General features: G+C 36.8%; 2 protein-coding genes across 18 annotated transcripts in view; one reads left to right on the top strand and one right to left on the bottom strand.

The window, feature by feature from the left end:
* Positions 1 to 3,874, top strand: part of LOC117417223 (myomegalin-like) — an 81,685-nt gene extending 77,811 nt beyond the window's left edge. For 8 of the 12 annotated variants that reach the window (XM_059034815.1, XM_059034814.1, XM_059034809.1 and 5 more), the window contains 3 exons: positions 13 to 59; positions 315 to 366; positions 1,362 to 3,874. In XM_059034815.1, coding sequence (XP_058890798.1) covers positions 13 to 59; positions 315 to 366; positions 1,362 to 1,513 — 251 coding nt within the window. In that variant the 3' untranslated portion in view covers positions 1,514 to 3,874. The remainder of the gene's footprint in view (positions 1 to 12; positions 60 to 314; positions 367 to 1,361) is intronic. The other 4 variants (XM_034924802.2, XM_034924799.2, XM_034924800.2 and 1 more) reach the window with 4 other exon arrangements.
* A 222-nt stretch (positions 3,875 to 4,096) lies between these two features.
* LOC117417146 (5'-AMP-activated protein kinase subunit beta-2-like) lies at positions 4,097 to 13,023 on the bottom strand. 6 transcript variants are annotated; one of them, XM_034029016.3, is made up of 9 exons: positions 11,752 to 12,415; positions 11,373 to 11,482; positions 11,097 to 11,289; positions 10,557 to 10,723; positions 9,404 to 9,497; positions 9,161 to 9,275; positions 8,935 to 9,068; positions 6,250 to 6,318; positions 4,097 to 6,050 (listed from the first exon to the last, which is right to left on the bottom strand). In XM_034029016.3, the coding sequence occupies exons 3-9, from the start codon at positions 11,265 to 11,267 to the stop codon at positions 5,973 to 5,975; spliced, it is 828 nt and encodes a 275-aa protein (XP_033884907.1). In that variant the 5' UTR covers positions 11,268 to 11,289; positions 11,373 to 11,482; positions 11,752 to 12,415; the 3' UTR covers positions 4,097 to 5,972. The 6 variants fall into 6 exon arrangements, with proteins under 6 accessions (XP_033884907.1, XP_058890802.1, XP_033884908.1 ...); XM_059034819.1 differs by lacking the exon at positions 11,752 to 12,415 and adding an exon at positions 11,623 to 11,745; XM_034029017.3 differs by lacking the exons at positions 11,373 to 11,482; positions 11,752 to 12,415 and adding an exon at positions 12,835 to 13,023.
* Positions 13,024 to 16,970: the final 3,947 nt, after the last annotated feature.

Below are 16,970 nucleotides of genomic sequence, written 5' to 3'. Positions count from 1 at the left end.
TTGCATTTTCAGTATCAAGAACACGTGATGTGTTGAAGAAAGCAAAAAACAATTTAGAGGTGAGTAGACACAGCTTTTAATGTCCAATTTAAGTAAAACGTTTTTTAAAAAAGTTTTATTTTAAACAAATAAAGGAATTCTGCAGCCAAAGTGTATTTTGCTTAATGGGTTGCTTTCCTTCATTTAGTGCCTAGGACCTGATGGGTGATAACCCTTTTGCATGCATGCAATCCTTTAGTTTCTTTTGCTTTTTTTCCTGTATCCTTCACTCTCTTCTTGTGTCTCTGCTTTTCTCTTCCCCTGAGTATGTCCAGAAGAATGAGTACAAGATTTCCTTTCTAAACTCCTCCCCCTGCCCTGGTAAAGGTATGGCACTCTGGCTCTGCCTGTGCCCACACTAGCTATTCCACATCCATCGTCTTGCTGCGGTGTGAATGTGTGTGTGTGTGTGTGTGTGTAACCAGCCCTTTTCATTTTAGTGCTGTATGGTTGATTTTATGTGCATTGTTTCTATCACTGGGGAAGCTGAGCGGGTATTCATAAATAGCACCACCTGCTGGGTTAAAAGATGTAATCTAGAAAGTTAGCCTGGCACAAGCTAACACATTATTAACTAACACATTAGAAATGCACTAGCTTTGGCTGTGCATCATGTGAATCTGGTTTGGGAGACCCAAGTGTGACAGCCTAATTTATTAGTATTAATTAAGTAGAATTGTGAGGTAAAATCACTGGCTAGAATATAATATCTAGTCATCTGTTCAATCCAGTTGCTCCTGCTAGATATAACAATGATGCATCCAGTAGCACAATTCTTTAAGACTTAAGTCACTTTCCAGTGCAAATCTATTGAAACATGATACATGTAAGGCATGAGATCATCTGACAGGACTGCAAGCCAGACAACTGTAGTTTATTAGAATTTTTGTGTTCTGCTAACGAATGCGGCATCATTCAAAACTAAGTGTTGTATGCATGGACAGTGGAGCCGTTGTCAAAACCTTGTCCCAGCAGATGTTGTTCATTAACATGATTTATATAATGATGTGATCCTGCCCTATGCAAACCACATATGTTGCTTCAGATAGTGTTTTTTTAGAATGTATTATGCAACTATAAATTATATTATGGAGGAAAATATATTAGGCAGCTGTTCAGATTTGCTGCACAACCAGATATTGATAATTTTGTTGACACAGTATAAAAAAGATTAAAGGAACAGGTTCATGAATGAAAATATTAAAATAACCTTTATAATTAGAATTATTTCCTTGCAATCATAATTCATGAATTCACTAATTAAAACTAGCTAGGTATCCTCTGGGTCTGATATGAATTTGTTCTCCCTGTTTTGTCCCTAGTTGAAATCACAAGAGGCCATTCAGAGCGTCCCACGGATTGGGATTGTGTGAGCCCTCGCTGCCACGAGCCACCAAGGAAGAAATCCAGCCACCGGATCACCAAAAAGCGGGAGAGGAGTGGGCAGTGCTTGCTGAAAGTAGTAACATATTAACACCTCACAGATTTCAGGTCTCCCATCATCCAGCTCTCTCAATCTGTATTAATTTCCTTTTCAACGTGGGAGAGCTGGAAAGCCTGGGACAGCCCTCTTGAGACTGCTTACATATTTCATTTCTTTCATGAGGATCTGAATGAAGGATTTTTTTCTCAAATTCCTTGCATGAAAAACAAAAGCGCAGGAAGACTTGAGTTATATCTCTTTCAAGGGAATGTGTGCGTCCTGACTGGCGTAGACTTCCATTTTTGTAGTCTGTGGACGGTTAGTTCCAATGCATGTCGTAGTCAACTGATGAAAAAAAAAAGTCATAAGATAAAGTATGTGCTAACACTACAATAAGCTTCTTTTATCCTCCAAACTTACTGCTAACTAAAGGCTCTTTTCACATGGCATGTCAAGTTATGATTTGGCTTAAAGACTATAATCTTTCTGACAAGCTCCTGCTCTAGGATGTTCACTTGAAAACACTGGAAACAAAAATGTGGCAAAAAACAAAACTTGAATGGAATGGATTGAGCAGAGAATCAAGCTTCATTTGTGACTGTAAATATGTGAGGAACCAGGAGAATTTCACCAACATCTCAACATTCATAGATATACAATCACTGATATGAATTACTGAAAATGTAGTATATTACTGAGTTCTAAACATGAGCATGTGCAATAGGGCTGTACAATGACTGTTGCAGCATCAGCTTTGCCAGACACTGGAACACAAAGTATTAATATAAGACCGTCAGTGCAATATTAGTAAACACTACTGACTGAACTAATATATATTTTAAAGGGTGTAGCATGGTGGGGTGTTGGGTTGAGGATCACCAGATTACTGCTAAAGTTTGGACTATTTAATATGGTTCTGTCTGATCAATGATATGAAATTTGTCTCAATTGACAGTTGGCATAGCTAGCTCGAGGTATAACGGTACAGTCCTTTGGGCTCTAAATTTAGCTATTGGGAAAAAAAACTCTTATAAAAGAAAAAGGGGAAAAATTGATCTTTTAGGTTTGGTCCGATTTACTATTTTGTCACATGTACTATTACACTGTTCTAGCACAGGGATTTAATGGATCAAGAAAGAGTTTTTAATCCAGTATTTAATGCACTTTTAAATAACTAGCCTGTATGTTGCTGGTTGCAAGATAAATTACTTTTTAATGTTTTTATTTATATGTTTTTAAACTGATTGAATCCAGAGTGACTAATATATATTTGGCCATTTAAATAATAATAATCATATAAAAACAGGATGCAGTGTTTTGTGTATTACCCCATACACTGCCCGAGTGTAGAAATTTGTAGTCACATACAAACTTTAGAAGAAGACTGGTTGAAGCCTAAAGTGACACCAATACATGCACATTGCATCTAATGTACATGCACTGGTGTTTCTTCAATTCATGTGTGTTGCTTTGGCTGTACATTAAGCATTGTTGTTGCTGTACATAATATGCTTCCAATATTTTAATAGTTAAATTGTATTAGGCTGTTACAAGTGTTGTTTTTTTTGTGCTTTGTAAGTGTAATGTATATTTAACACACATAAAAACTGAACTTTCAGGGTAGTGTTGCAATGGCATACTGTTTGCTTTTTTCCTGATGTGTAACATCTTCTATTTTGCTTTTAAAGTGCCATATGTTTTCCCGCTTGGTGTATACAGTATGTCGTCCTCTATCTATATTTGGTCAAGCTGATACATATTTCATCTAGAAACATATTTATGGATACGTATATATCAATTAATATATAAACTGCCTTTCCCTTAATAAATTTTGGGGGCAAAATTCAGTCTATTTAAATCTATAATTATGTGTTGCTTTAATGTTTCTGCTTAAAGCTTTTGACATGGAATTCAGTTAAAAGGTAGAAGCTAGGTAGTTTAATTGTGAGTGGGAATGTTTCACATCAGATATTCTGTTGTCTACCATGAAGGTTTTGTTTATTCTCCAGGTTTCTGATGCATCAAAAGATTGTTAGGATTATATCTGGAAATGTGCTGAGGAGAAAAATTAACTGTTGTACATTGTACAGGAGCAGTGTGAATAAAGCCATTGTTATATTGTGTGTGCTGTAAAAGAAGGGAATTAACAGTAAAGCAAAGCCTTGTTTGTGCTGTATGGGTTTCTGCTGCTGTCTGTTTGAACCCTGTATGATATGTATATACTGACTGGAGAGTGGTTTGATACTGAAGCTGTTTGTGTTGAGTGTGTGAAAAGACAAACTGTTTATAAGCGTCCCGGCTCAGGCCTTGTTGACTGTTTCCGAAAAAGAAAAAAAGTGTTTGTTCTGTAAATTAAGAAGATTGGAAAATGTTTTTGAAGCTTTAGTTTAAAAATAAAATCGGTAACTCTTATGTTGCTCTTATGTCATTGTTTCCTCACCAGCAGATGGAAATGGTTTTAAAAGTGCAAAGTTTTAAAACTGGAAATTTAATTTAACAGCTTTTCAGTGTTCCTAATTTTTTGTTTTTTAGGCAGATGTTTTTCCTCTTTCAGAACCAACAGTGGAAATTTCAACTTGGAAGAAAAAAGCATTGGTTTTTCTCATGTATCTGGACAGACGGAATGACACAGAGTGTACTTCCCTTTTTTATTAGGTGTAAACAGGTGCAATAAATTACAAAACACATCAGCATTCTATATCTTCAGAAACACATGGATGCTAATAAGGCATACAGTACAAGCCACTTATTTTAAGTTACATTTCTGCTGTTCAGGTTTCTTCTAAACAAACACACACACGCCGTGGTGTATACACTAAAGGCACAAACTTCACACCTGTGGTTTCAGATACTTGATCACGTAGATGTCTGAATGTGCTGTTACTAGGAAATTTTGCTTGGTTCTTGTTACTTTCAGTAACATAACTTTCAGTGACAATACGCACATCTGTACCTTTAGGCTAAAATAAAAATGAACGAGAACATGTTCAGTAAATTAATACTGATCTATTTGGTATGAACTGTTGCATCTTAATCCAGCAATGCCCCGATTTAATTCAGCATGCTACACCATTATCAGGTCAGAAGATACATTGCTACAACTGCTTGCTGTCCAACAAACCAGGACACAATGGATAAAGTGAAGCTTTTCTAAAGCTATTTTTGGGAGCCAATCATTTTGAAAAATAAATTATAATAATTCATATCAGATTGGAAAGGCACAATATGGATGGCATGTGTAAAATACAATTTTCAATTCCTAATTATATCATGAGCCCTTCTAAATTCTGTAAAACACTACTGGCAATACAGGAACTGTGTCTTAAAATGTTACTAATCTTTAAATGACATTTTTGGATGATTTATTACTTTAGTTTTTAGGATTTATATCATAGCCACGACTGCAATTAAAGTTAATGAGGACCCATTACTCTTTAAAATAATAAGAGTACAGGATTTTTCATCTGCATAGTTTAAAGCTTATATCTTAACATTCATAATCACAGCATTGACAAATGCACAGGTAATGTGCTTGCAGCATTCTGAGAAAGAGGTAACATGAGGCCTGCACGCACCCTTCACAAATTCCTTACCCATGATTCATGCCAAATAAGTATATTTGCAATTGCCATATTGTAACATATATATTTGTTTTTTTGGTTCAGCAAAAATTATTATCTTTAAATGTTAGTTTCCATTTAAGTTTGTAAAATGTTGTGTTGCTTATATATATTTTTCAGTTGACTTGAACTTTCAAGCCTCCCAAATGAACACTAAGGAAGTACAAATACATTGATGATTGGCATTGATCACCAGTAATTGTCATGTTTTCAGCTTGCCATGGTAACATCTGTCTGTAGTGACTTTTGGCTACAATGTGAAAGATACTTAGCAAAAGCATAGGTTCTATTGATTGTGACGCATCATTGCACAGTTCTGCTTGCTGCATCATGTCTGGTGGGTAGCAGCCTTTAATATCTAATTTAATTGATGACTTTAATAGGCCACACATGCAATTAATTTAAAATAGTAAGAGAAAAGGGACACATAGCATGAGACTTTTTAGAAGCTGTTTAAGATGCCTAATTAAAGTACAAAGTGGTCTAACATTTTCACACAATAGCCTATTGTTTCTATAAATACTGATTACTGACCAAAATTTAATTCTCACACAAGTGGTTTTCATGCAGGTAGGTATATAAATGATATAAAATGACAAATCTTGAGGTGTTATAAAAAATGTGCACACTACTGTATGCTCCAGTGCACATGCATTGAAAGTTTAGATGATGTAAATGTCAAAGACAGCAAATTTTAACAAGACAATTTAGTAGGGTTTTGTAGAATTAAGGTTTTACTGTGCTGTCAATCTTCCAAAACATGACCACCTATCAGCTGATGCAAGCCTCATATCCCTATTGTAAAACCAGTTTCAGTGCAATCACAGCAGACAGAGGTGATACTGATCAGAGTATGAACGTGCCGAGAAAATAAACTACTGGAGTTGAGATCAGATAGGTTTGTAGAGTAAAGAAGTGACGTATTTCTTTTTGTACCGGTGGGTCGCACTCAGCACCATCACCCCGTCCTGAAAGAATACAAAACAACATTTACAGTATATGAAATGTATGATAAGCACTTCAGCTTGAGCTTACTAGGCTATGGTATTGTCAATACTATGCTAGAAATACTGTAGGGAACTCGTGCACTGCATGGACTACAAGGCTTACTCAAATGATTTACTTGTTCTGGACAAAGAAATACAGACTTTTAGAGGTAAAACTTACTTTAATAGAAAGTGCATAGAGATGATTTAGCATCACATGGTTTGGCTCAGGCAACAAGGCAGGGTCACACTGAAAAATAATCAAAACACAATTTATACATTACACAGATAGTAACATAGGGGTCCATTTTAAAATCTGTTATGGTTTAGATCATTAAAATAGCCCATAGGTAGGCGATCATTAAAATGACTTAAACCCCATTCGAGTTTTTAATTGTTTTTGATTATTTAAATGAAGTCACAGCAATGCAATTTAAGGATTTCTTTGCCTATTAACCCCCACTAAAATACCATGTAAATATACTTTATGTCTACATAGTCAGTTACAATGTTTAATGGGCATTATTGTATCTTCTAATCATCTTTATTCTGCACGTGCACAAACAGTTATGAAAAAATCTTTTCATAATATATATATATATATGTATATATATACACACAGTACCAGTCAAAAGTTTGAGTACACCTGCTTGAAACCAGGTTTTTCATGATTATCTATGCTTTTAACTCTATAGACTTGTCTATAAACACTTAATATTTCATTATATGATACGTGTACTTATATAAGTTTATAATCATAAGTGAATTGCATTCAAAAATTTTATTTTTAAATGAAAATGTAAATCTTGTCAATTTCAATGAAACGGTCACCCAAAGCAAGTGGATTTCAGTCTGAAGCCCAAGTCAGTTAAAAGTCTGAAATGTGTATAAAGGTGTTAGAACACTGGCCTAAGTATAAAAGTGTCTTTGTTAGATGTTCTCCGAGTTAACTAGCATGTTACCTAATTAACCTTTTGTCACCAATTATTGTTAACAGGTGAAGGTCCATGATTACTATAAATATAGGTAGCATAGGCACAAGTTTGTCATTCCTGAATGTAAGGGAGCAGAAAATGGCAAAATACGCTCAGTTAAGCAAAGAACAAAGTCTGTAATTACTTTAAGAAATGAAGGTCAATCTTTAAGACAAACCGCAAGAACTTTGCAGGTGTCTGTTATTGCTGTGGCCAGGACCATCAAACGATTTGAAGAAACTGGCACTCATGAGGACCGAACAAGGTCAGGCAGGCCAAGGGTGACCTCAGAATCAGGGAACAAGTTCATTCGAGTCACAAGTCTGCGAAACCGGTGATTAACTGCCCCTGAAATACAAGCTCAGCTAAATGCTACTAGAAGTACAGATGTTTCAACATCAACTGTTTAGAGGAGATTGCATGAAGCTGGCCTAACTGGAAGAATTGCTGTAAAGAAACCATTGTTAAGAGTACAGAATAAGAGGAAGAGACTTGCCTGGGCCAAAAAACACAGAAACTGGGTGTTTGAGGAGTGGAAGTCGGTCTTATGGACCGATGAGTCAAAATCTGAAATATTTGGGTCCAACCGCCGAGTGTTTGTAAGACCCAGAGAGGGTGAGCGCATGAGTTCTGCATGTGTGGTTCCCACTGTCAAGCATGGAGGAGGCAGTGTCGTGGTCTGGGGTTGCTTTGCTGGTGACAGAGTTGGTGATCTTCACCAAGTCCATGGCAAGTTCAACCAGCATGGCTATCATAGCATACTTCAGAGGCATGCCATTCCATCAGGATTATGGCTAGTTGGGCAGTCCTTCATTCTTCAGCAAGATAATGACCCGAAACACACCTCAAAGTTGTGCAAGAACTATCTGGCGAAGAAGGAAAGTGAAAGACAACTCAATCTAATGACCTGGCCTGCCCAGCCTCCAGACCTTGTATGGGACGAACTGGACAGAAGAGTCAAAGTAAAGCTATCCACAAATGTCCTACATCTCTGGGAATTGCTGCAGAAGAGCTGGGAAGACATGTCGGGTGATTTCCTGCTGAAACTTGTTAACCAAATGCCTTGTGTTTGTGAGGCTGTTATTAACCCATGAATAGTCATACTTGCCCCTGGCATCAGATAGGGGCGGTCATAAAGAAACAAGCTGGCTGGTAGTGTATCAGCGCTCAGAGAATATCACGGACAGAGCTTGAAAGAGCTTTTTTGAGATGTTATAGTAATAAAATAATGACTTGGATCGCATTATTGAGGCGTTTGGTGATAAAACGAGTGATCAGGAGATGATTGATCGGTATGTACGACTATTATTATTATTATTATTATTTAATTCTTAGCATATTTGAAAACTATAGCGAACGAAAGGGTGGGGCGGGGCTGGAGATGCCTAGTAAGTGCTTTGTTGATATGCAGGGCCATTTAAACCCGTTTGACTGTGGAAATAAAATACTTTTAAACAGCGCGTCTAAAATTAACTGCGCGTGTGAAAATAAATTGGACCTGACGCGCACTTAATAAATTGACTGCAAAGGGTTAAGGCAAATGGTGGCTATTTTGAGGAATTCAAGATTTAGAGACAATTTTCAATTTTCTTGAACATTGCTTTGATACTCCTTATGTTTTGTTTTGTATATTGTAACATGTGTTTTCATTTTCATGTATTTACAGAAACGACGTAAAACATTGTCAATTATGAAAAAAACCTAGTTTCCAACAAGTGTACTCAAACTTTTGAGTACACTTTATATATATTTATATATATATATATATATTGTAATAATTGATTCTAACTAATATTTTCATAATAGAATGTCCTATTATTTTTAAATTAATAAAAGGTAGATAAAATAAATTAATAAGAGGTCAAATAAACTTTACATAAAAGGTTACTCACTGAAATATTCGTGTCCTTATTCAGGATAACCTGCAGCAGGTGAGGAGGTAAAATGGGTGGAGACTTAAAGCGTTCTTCAGGCCGAAATGTGTAGACCTCCTGGCCATAGGGGCCTGGGGGAGAGCTGGACAGGTCTGGACACAAAATGGACAACAGTTAGCAATGCCAACTGTACCCCCCCTCACCACGAATACTTCAATTATTGCATAATCGGTCCTGTATTTACCTGATGAATCGGAGCACTCAAGAGAATCTACATTCAAGGCGTCAAATACTTCAAAATCAGACTTCTTCACCTGGATCAGGTTGTTAATAGTTCCCATCTGGCTGGTAACCACTGGCTAAAATTAAACAAGTTAGAAATAACCCAGTCATACACACGACTGGATTGCAGTGGAACACAACGGTGGTTCAGAATCAAAGAGTTCACTGTGTTTGGTTCTTGTGAGACCGAGTCCCTGTGCATTACCTCTGAGGTGTCGTACACCCACTGCCCATCCACAAAGAACTTGTACTGGTGCTCGCCCTCTGGCAGGTCAAGGATTGCAACAAAGTCATTGTGGCTGCAGAGAGAATACAAATAAGAACATTGTACTAATTAGGCTAAACACAGAAAAATTAAAAAGTCTATGAACACAATTTAAGGGCGGTTGCTTCATTTTCTTGGCTTGAGCAATTCTTTACATTGTTCTGGAAGACAATGTAACACAGTCTGACACATCAAGCAAAGAGAAAAAAGACCTTCAGGACAAAGATAAGTGGACCAGTGATGATGATGTTGCTAGTTCTAATAAGGGAGGAAATCAGATTTGAAAGCCTTGGTTATAACACCTTAAATCTTGTTGCTGTCGCAGAGCGAAAGAAGCATTTAGTTTCAAGTTTTTATTTCTTATTTCTTGCACTCTGGTTTCAAAGTTAATAAGCTGTCCTAGGTCCAAGGCATTTTGACTCACTTGTTCCGATGATGCTATCTTTATCTGAGATTTAGTCTTATAAATAAGCGTTTCAATGCAATGTTCTACTAATCCATAGCCAATCCAGCCTCATAAGCAGTTTAACTACTATTCTTGATGTTTGTTTAATTCAATTATGGCTGACAAAATCTGAAAACAATAACACCTATTATACTAACCAAAACAACTTTGCGGACAAATACAAGTGATGCATTTATAATCGATGTTTACCATCTAGTTAAAAAAACGAAATACTAAACCAGCCAACTCTACGACATGTTTAATAGGATATCCACTTACATAAAGGCATCTGAGTAGCTAGATTATTGGGGAAGTAATCATAGTCCAATTTATATTACAAATATTTGCTTTTATTTGTGCTCTCTCTGCCATTAAACACAACATGGTCTCAGACGGTTTTCTCTTGCCGCAATAAGTTGAATGGCTGAATACAAAGATATGTCAGGCTTTAGTGTATCTTTCAGGATTAGTGTAAGCAAGCCATTAATTGCAGTACAAAGACAGTTCTTGAAGGTAGGTGAGATAATGGTGCTACTTGTTAAGTTACGAGAAATGAAGTTGCACCAACAATGTGAATAACATGAACATGAAATTGTAAGAAATCAGGTTTTAAAAGCTATAGAATAAAACAGTAACATGTGGACATACCTTTTGTTGAGTGGGATCTTAGTGGCCCAACTGTTGAATGACCCTGCAATATACACCTCCTTCCCACCTCCTGCCCAGCGAATCACAGTGGGTCTTGCCTGTTGCGGTGGCTTTACTGGTTCCTCGGAATCAGGTATAAAATGCATAAACTCCTTCTCCGCTGAAGCCTGAAACATTAAACACAGATTTACTGAATCATTCGTGATTGAGGGCAAACATATTTTAGAATACTTTACGAAAACACCAACTTAATCATGTTATTTCTTGGATTAGTCAATTTTTATGGCAACACTAGTTATTTTACCAACCAATATAACAGTATACACATTATAATTATTGTGCACTTTTGCAATTGAGCATGCATTTAAGTTGAAACTAACCATCAGTTGAAATACAACATCAACAAACCACCGTTCTGCATATTACACATAAAAAAAGCACTTTTCTCTTTTGTGAGCCCACTATTCAGGAGATTCAAGCGCAGTTTTATAGCAGGATGCATACTTACCACCAATAACAGCTCATGCTTGTTTTAAATACCTTTGACTCCAGGATGTGTGTGTTGAAGATGTTGGGATCGTCCGCGCTGTCCACCATGATTTTGCTCGTTTCTTGTTCTTTAACTGCCTGGCTGCTTGAGACCCCATCACTGCGGTGGGATTTCGCCCCATGACGATCACCCGAGACCCTGTCACTGGATGTATTCCCCATTTCTCTTTACCGCACACAAGTGCTGGATTGATAAAGAAATCGATATATAAATGTACAATCTACTAACATTGCAGGCCTTTCCAATATTAAATAAGTGCAACATACCTTCTTCCCATCCGCACAGCTATTTTTAAACCAGAAAAAAAAGTACACCTAATGCCTTTTCTCTGCCGTTCCGTGGTAGTTATTTATGTAAACTGCAGTTTAAATGATGTCTGAAATAACAAATCAATAAATAATTACTAGATACCCTAACCTATTATATTTTCAAACAAAAAGTTATCGTTTCCAACCACTGATTGTTTGTTTGTTTATTTTAACATACACTGTGATAAACAAAGACCGACATATTTACCTCTTCAAACAGAGTACTTAGTTTGACATTCGCAGTATGGTATCTCTTAATTAATATACGACACTGCACATGTATTTTTAAACTTAATGATAACACATAACATTTTGTGACGCTAGAAAAATATCTTACCTGACTTTATATGTATATTAATTTATTGCTTCATGAAACACTACTCAGCCGCCCCGCCCACATTCCTGTTTGACAACACGGATCAACTGCTATGGCGTCTCCAAAGGCACATTCCAAACAAGTTAACCAAACGAGTAAAAAAGCAAAAAAAAAAAGAAAAGAAAACTCGAACTCAGTTTTAATAAAGCATTCGTTTGTTTTCAAAACTCTTTCCCTTAGACAATTTAAAAAAAAAAAAACTCTCGAAGAAGCCTGATTAAAATACAACATCACAACTACTATTATTGACGTTTTAAAACAGTTGCTGTGCTGTGCGCTTGATGCAGCGCGTGATCGAAATACGAGCAGTCACTGCTTTTTACCCGTTTTAAAAATAGCACGGACGAACTTAAATATAGACGTGGTGTTAAAGTAACGGTAGTGTTGTTATTTTATAATATCATCATATATATATTTATTGTATACACATAATTGACTTTTAATCAATATAGGGAATCCACGATACTTAAAATAAACCTCTGGACTTTATTTTCAATATTTTTGGCAACTCACTCTAACCCCTTACGTACTATTGGCGCAGTTGATGTTATTCTGTTCTGGGGTACAAGTGAGTAAGAAATGTCTTTTTACCAATTCCAGTTGTTATTATTATTATTATTATTATTATTATTATTATTATTATTATTATTATTATTATAATAAAAAACATAAGAACATAAGAAAGTTTACAAACGATTAGAGGCCATTTTCGTTTGGTAGTAGCTTATTGATCCCAGAATCTCATCAAGCAGCTTCTTGAAGGATCCTAGGGTGTCAGCTTCAACAACATTACTGGGGAGTTGGCTCCAGACTCTCACAATTCTCTGTGTAAAAAGGTGCCTCCTATTTTCTGTTATGAATGCCCCATTTGTCTAATCTCCATTTGTGACCCCTGGTCCTTTTTTCAGGTTGAAAAAGTCCCCTGGGTCAACATTGTCAAAACCAGTTGTCAATATTGGTAGTAGCTTATTCCACTCCCTCCTGGCTGGCCTCCCTGCGCCCGCCACCCGTCTGCTCCAGCTCATCCAGAACTCCGCTGCTCGCCTGGTGTTCTCTATGCCTCGCTTCTCCCACGCAACTCCACTGCTCAGCTCACTCCACTGCCTCCCGATCACCGCACGCATCCAGTTCAAGACTCTTGTACTAGCCTACAGATGCCTTGACCAGACTGCACCCAGCTACCTCCAGACCCTCATCTCTCCCTACACCCCCACCCGACCTCTCTGCTCCTCCTGCACTAGAAGACTGGCTCTACCTCCTCTACACTCCCCTGCCCTAGAGCCCGCTCCTTCTCCACCCTCGCCCCGTAGTGGTGGAATAACCTTCCTACAGATTTCAGGACTGCCCAGTCCCTGACCACCTTCCAGCGCCTCCTCAAGACTCACCTCTTCAGACAGCACCTGTAGAACTCCTCTTTTTTCCCTCTGGACACTTATCGCTCTTCCTTAAATGTGCTTTACTTGTTCTTATCTGCCCCCTATTTTTTTGCATTTAATCCTGTACTTTAGAGTACTGTAATCTGTCAAGTGTTATTTAATCAGTAGTATTTATTTATTTATTTATTTATTGATTTATTTATTTATTGATTTATTTATTTAAATAAAGACTTTAAATCATAGGTGTAATTTACACAGGGGATGCGGGGGACAAGATGTACAGTAGTAATAATAATAATAATAATAATAATAATAATAATAATAATAATAATAATAACAATAATTCATTTGATTCTGTATGACACATGCATCCACATGTTTAGAATTCACATCCTAGCCTTTTATTTAATGTAGTATGCCTGTATTTAATGTATTTGCATTGTTTTTTATTGTTTGTATTTAATGTACTATGCCCTGTATTTCACTGTATTTAATGTGTTATGCATTGTTCCTCACTATCTTGTAAAGTACTTTGTGATGGTGGTCCTCTATGAAAGGCGCTATATAAAATAAAGATTGACTGATTGATTGATTGACACTAATGATAATATGCTCCCACATCACTCTAGTTTTGAGGGAACTACACTGGCTCCCAGTCTGTGAGAGAATAGATTTCAAGATCCTTTGCACTGTTTCTAAAGCATTAAATGGAGTTGGACCAGCCTATCTTCAAGCTGTTCTTCCTGTTAGAATCAATACCAGGAATTTACGTTCAAATGGTTCCCTCCATAGTTCCCCTCCTATTTTCTCTCAAGTTTGGGAGGCCGCACCTTTCAGGTCAGAGCAGCTTATCTATGGAATTTGTTTCCAGTGGAAATTAGAACCTCGTCTAGCCTTCTTCAGTTTAGAAAGCTTTTAAAAACTGCTTTATCAAAGAATATTTGGGTAACTTTAGAGAGCTGGAACGGTTTTAAGTATAATTTTGTGCAGTATATTTACATTGTACTGTTCTGTGTGTTTTAGAATTCTTTATGATGTACCATGTTTTTTATCACATGGTACTGTATGTTAAATTATTTTAATGTTATTTGCCTTGTACAATGCTCCAATGCCATTGGCGAGTGGCGCTATATAAAAATGCTAAATAAATAAATACATAAATAAATATAATAATAATAATAATAATAATAATAATAATAATAATAATAATAATAATAATAATAATAAAGCATTACAGCTGAGTAGAACACTTGGTCAAGTTTCCAGGGATGGGTTACATGAGACAAATCTACTCATTATTGCATTACTTCTTTATAGTTTATGAAAATAAAGTAATCCATGTGTTTGTTCAATTGTTTACCTCTTCATCAACAGTGTCAAATTTGGGAAAATCCAGTCTCCTTGACAAAAACATTTATTTAACTGATTTCCTCATAGCTGACTACGGAGTCAAAAAAGAATTACATTTTAATTGAAGAAAACCTTAGCGAGAGAATGTATCTGACGTCATTGCTTTCAAGGGATTTGCACAAAAACAGGTATAATACACCTACAGCAGGTGCAGCGAACAATGTTTACCGTATTACTGCTAACACAGCTCTCACTAATTAGTGTAAACACTGTATTATGATGTAACCACATTATAAGAAACACTGTGAAGCCTTTTCTTCACTTGTATTGGAAATATCAAGAAGGTAATTAAGCAGACTATTGCATCTTCAAATATGGGATTAATGCAGCAAGAACATGCGTAAAGTTAAAGCCAGTAAAATTATACAATGCACCCTACCTGTTTTGTGATCACACTGTTCCGTTCATGCCCATTCTGTGTGAAGTTTTATTCTAACTGTTGATACTCTTTGCAAACAAATTTGAGTCGCTCTGATTGGTAGTTCTTACGGTATATAATTAGCCACTGCTTGTCAGGTGTACAGCTTCTAACAATGACCAATTGCAAAGACTAAGTATTACAAAAGGTTCCATTCAAGTGTTTTGTAGGAAACTGGCAGACAATTCTATGAAATCTTGACAGCCAGGCACCAACTGTGACCCTTGTTGCACAAAGCTGGGTTTTGTACAGAATAAAGAACATGCTGTTTAATAAACTAACATAACTATACAAGATGTTGACATTCTGTTTACCATCTGTGTAAAAATCCAGTCAAATAACTTTGTGTGGCTCCCGAGTGGCGCATCCAGTAAAAGCACTCGCTAGAGTGCAGGATGCGCTCTATAGCCTGGACGTCGCGAGTTCGAGTCCAGGCTATTCCACAGCCGACCGTGGACGGGAGCTTCCAGGGGGCGGCACTCAATTGGCCGAGCGTCGCCCGGGGGGACAGAGGGAGGGTTAGGTCGGCCAGGGTGTCCTCGATTTACCGTGCACCAGCGACCCCTGTAGTCTGGCCCGGCGCTTGCGGGTTTGCCTGTAAACTGCCCGCAATCTGAACCCGCTAACTGGCAGGAGGATAGCCCATTTTAACATCTTGACATTTCTCTCACGTCACTAGTTTTCATTTTGAAGAGTCAGAATATTACTCTATTTAAAAATCTTTGAAAAGCAAAAATAATTTGAAAAAAAATATATACCTGTTTTTTTGTTTTGTTGTTGAAAAGGCTATATATACAGTATGTCGTTTCAGTTCACTAGAGAGAGAGAGAGAGAGAGAGAGAGAGAGAGAGAGAGAGAGAGAGAGAAACTGAAATGACATTTAGTTAAGTAATCAGGCTTCACGGACTCTGCGAATCTACAGTTTCATAATGTGCACGTGTGTGCGCGTGCGTGTGTGTGTGTCATTTGAATACTAGAATAACTCAACCAAAAACTTTAGAATGATTCATTTCATGTTCACCATCAACACAATAAGCAATATACCTGCATAGCTGGACATAGTTAAAACTGGGTTTTAGTGATATCTAGTGGATATTTTTGTTTTTTTAAACTGGTGATGATCTAGCCGCATGTTTTTTCTGTGTACAGAATATGTTCCCATCAGTGAGGATAATATGTCATTGTTGTGATTTTCAACTTATTTTAAGACCCTTGCTCTTGCCTATCACTATTCATCATACTGTCCCTTCCTATCTCCAATCCCTTGTGTCTCCTTATATTCCCTTTCACCCTCTCCGCTCATCCTCTACTGGCTGCCTTGTTATGCCCTCTCTTCACTCTCCTTCCTCCCGTGCTCGATGCTTCTCTTCCCTTGTCCCCCTGCGGTGGAACCAGCTACCGGTTATCCTTAGGACTGTTCAGTCTTTTACCGCTTTCTACCGTCTTATCAAAACCCACTTCTTCAACCTTTATTTACAAATAATATAATTACATAACTGATGGCAGCAAACCCATAACTAGAATATTATTCAAAAATAAATACAACAAAACACAATATTTATCTTTCAAATCTACAATACAAGGTAACAGTAATTACATAATATATCTTAAAAACATTCTTTTAAGTCACTCAGATAAAGAAATTGTGGACTAGGATTTCGAGTGACGAATGTTAACATTTCCACATCCAGTTTGTGGAATGTAAGAGCACAAAAAACTCAAAAGAGAATTTAAGAACACAAACTGAAACACCCTTTGGAAGCAGTGGCCTGGTACAGAAATTCAAGAGGCAGGCAGTTATGATGAACACAATATAATATTTATTTATTTATGTATTACATTTATATAGCGCTTTCAACCCAAAGTATCACAAAGCACTGTCACACACACAACTGCTACATATTAAATAGCATATTTGAAAAACAGCATATATATATATATATATATATATATATATATATATATATATATATATA

The sequence above is a fragment of the Acipenser ruthenus genome, chromosome 12 (genome assembly GCF_902713425.1).
Source record: "Acipenser ruthenus chromosome 12, fAciRut3.2 maternal haplotype, whole genome shotgun sequence".
In the NCBI taxonomy this organism is placed as follows: Eukaryota; Metazoa; Chordata; class Actinopteri; order Acipenseriformes; family Acipenseridae; genus Acipenser; species Acipenser ruthenus.
This window is presented reverse-complemented; position numbering and strand designations above follow the sequence as displayed.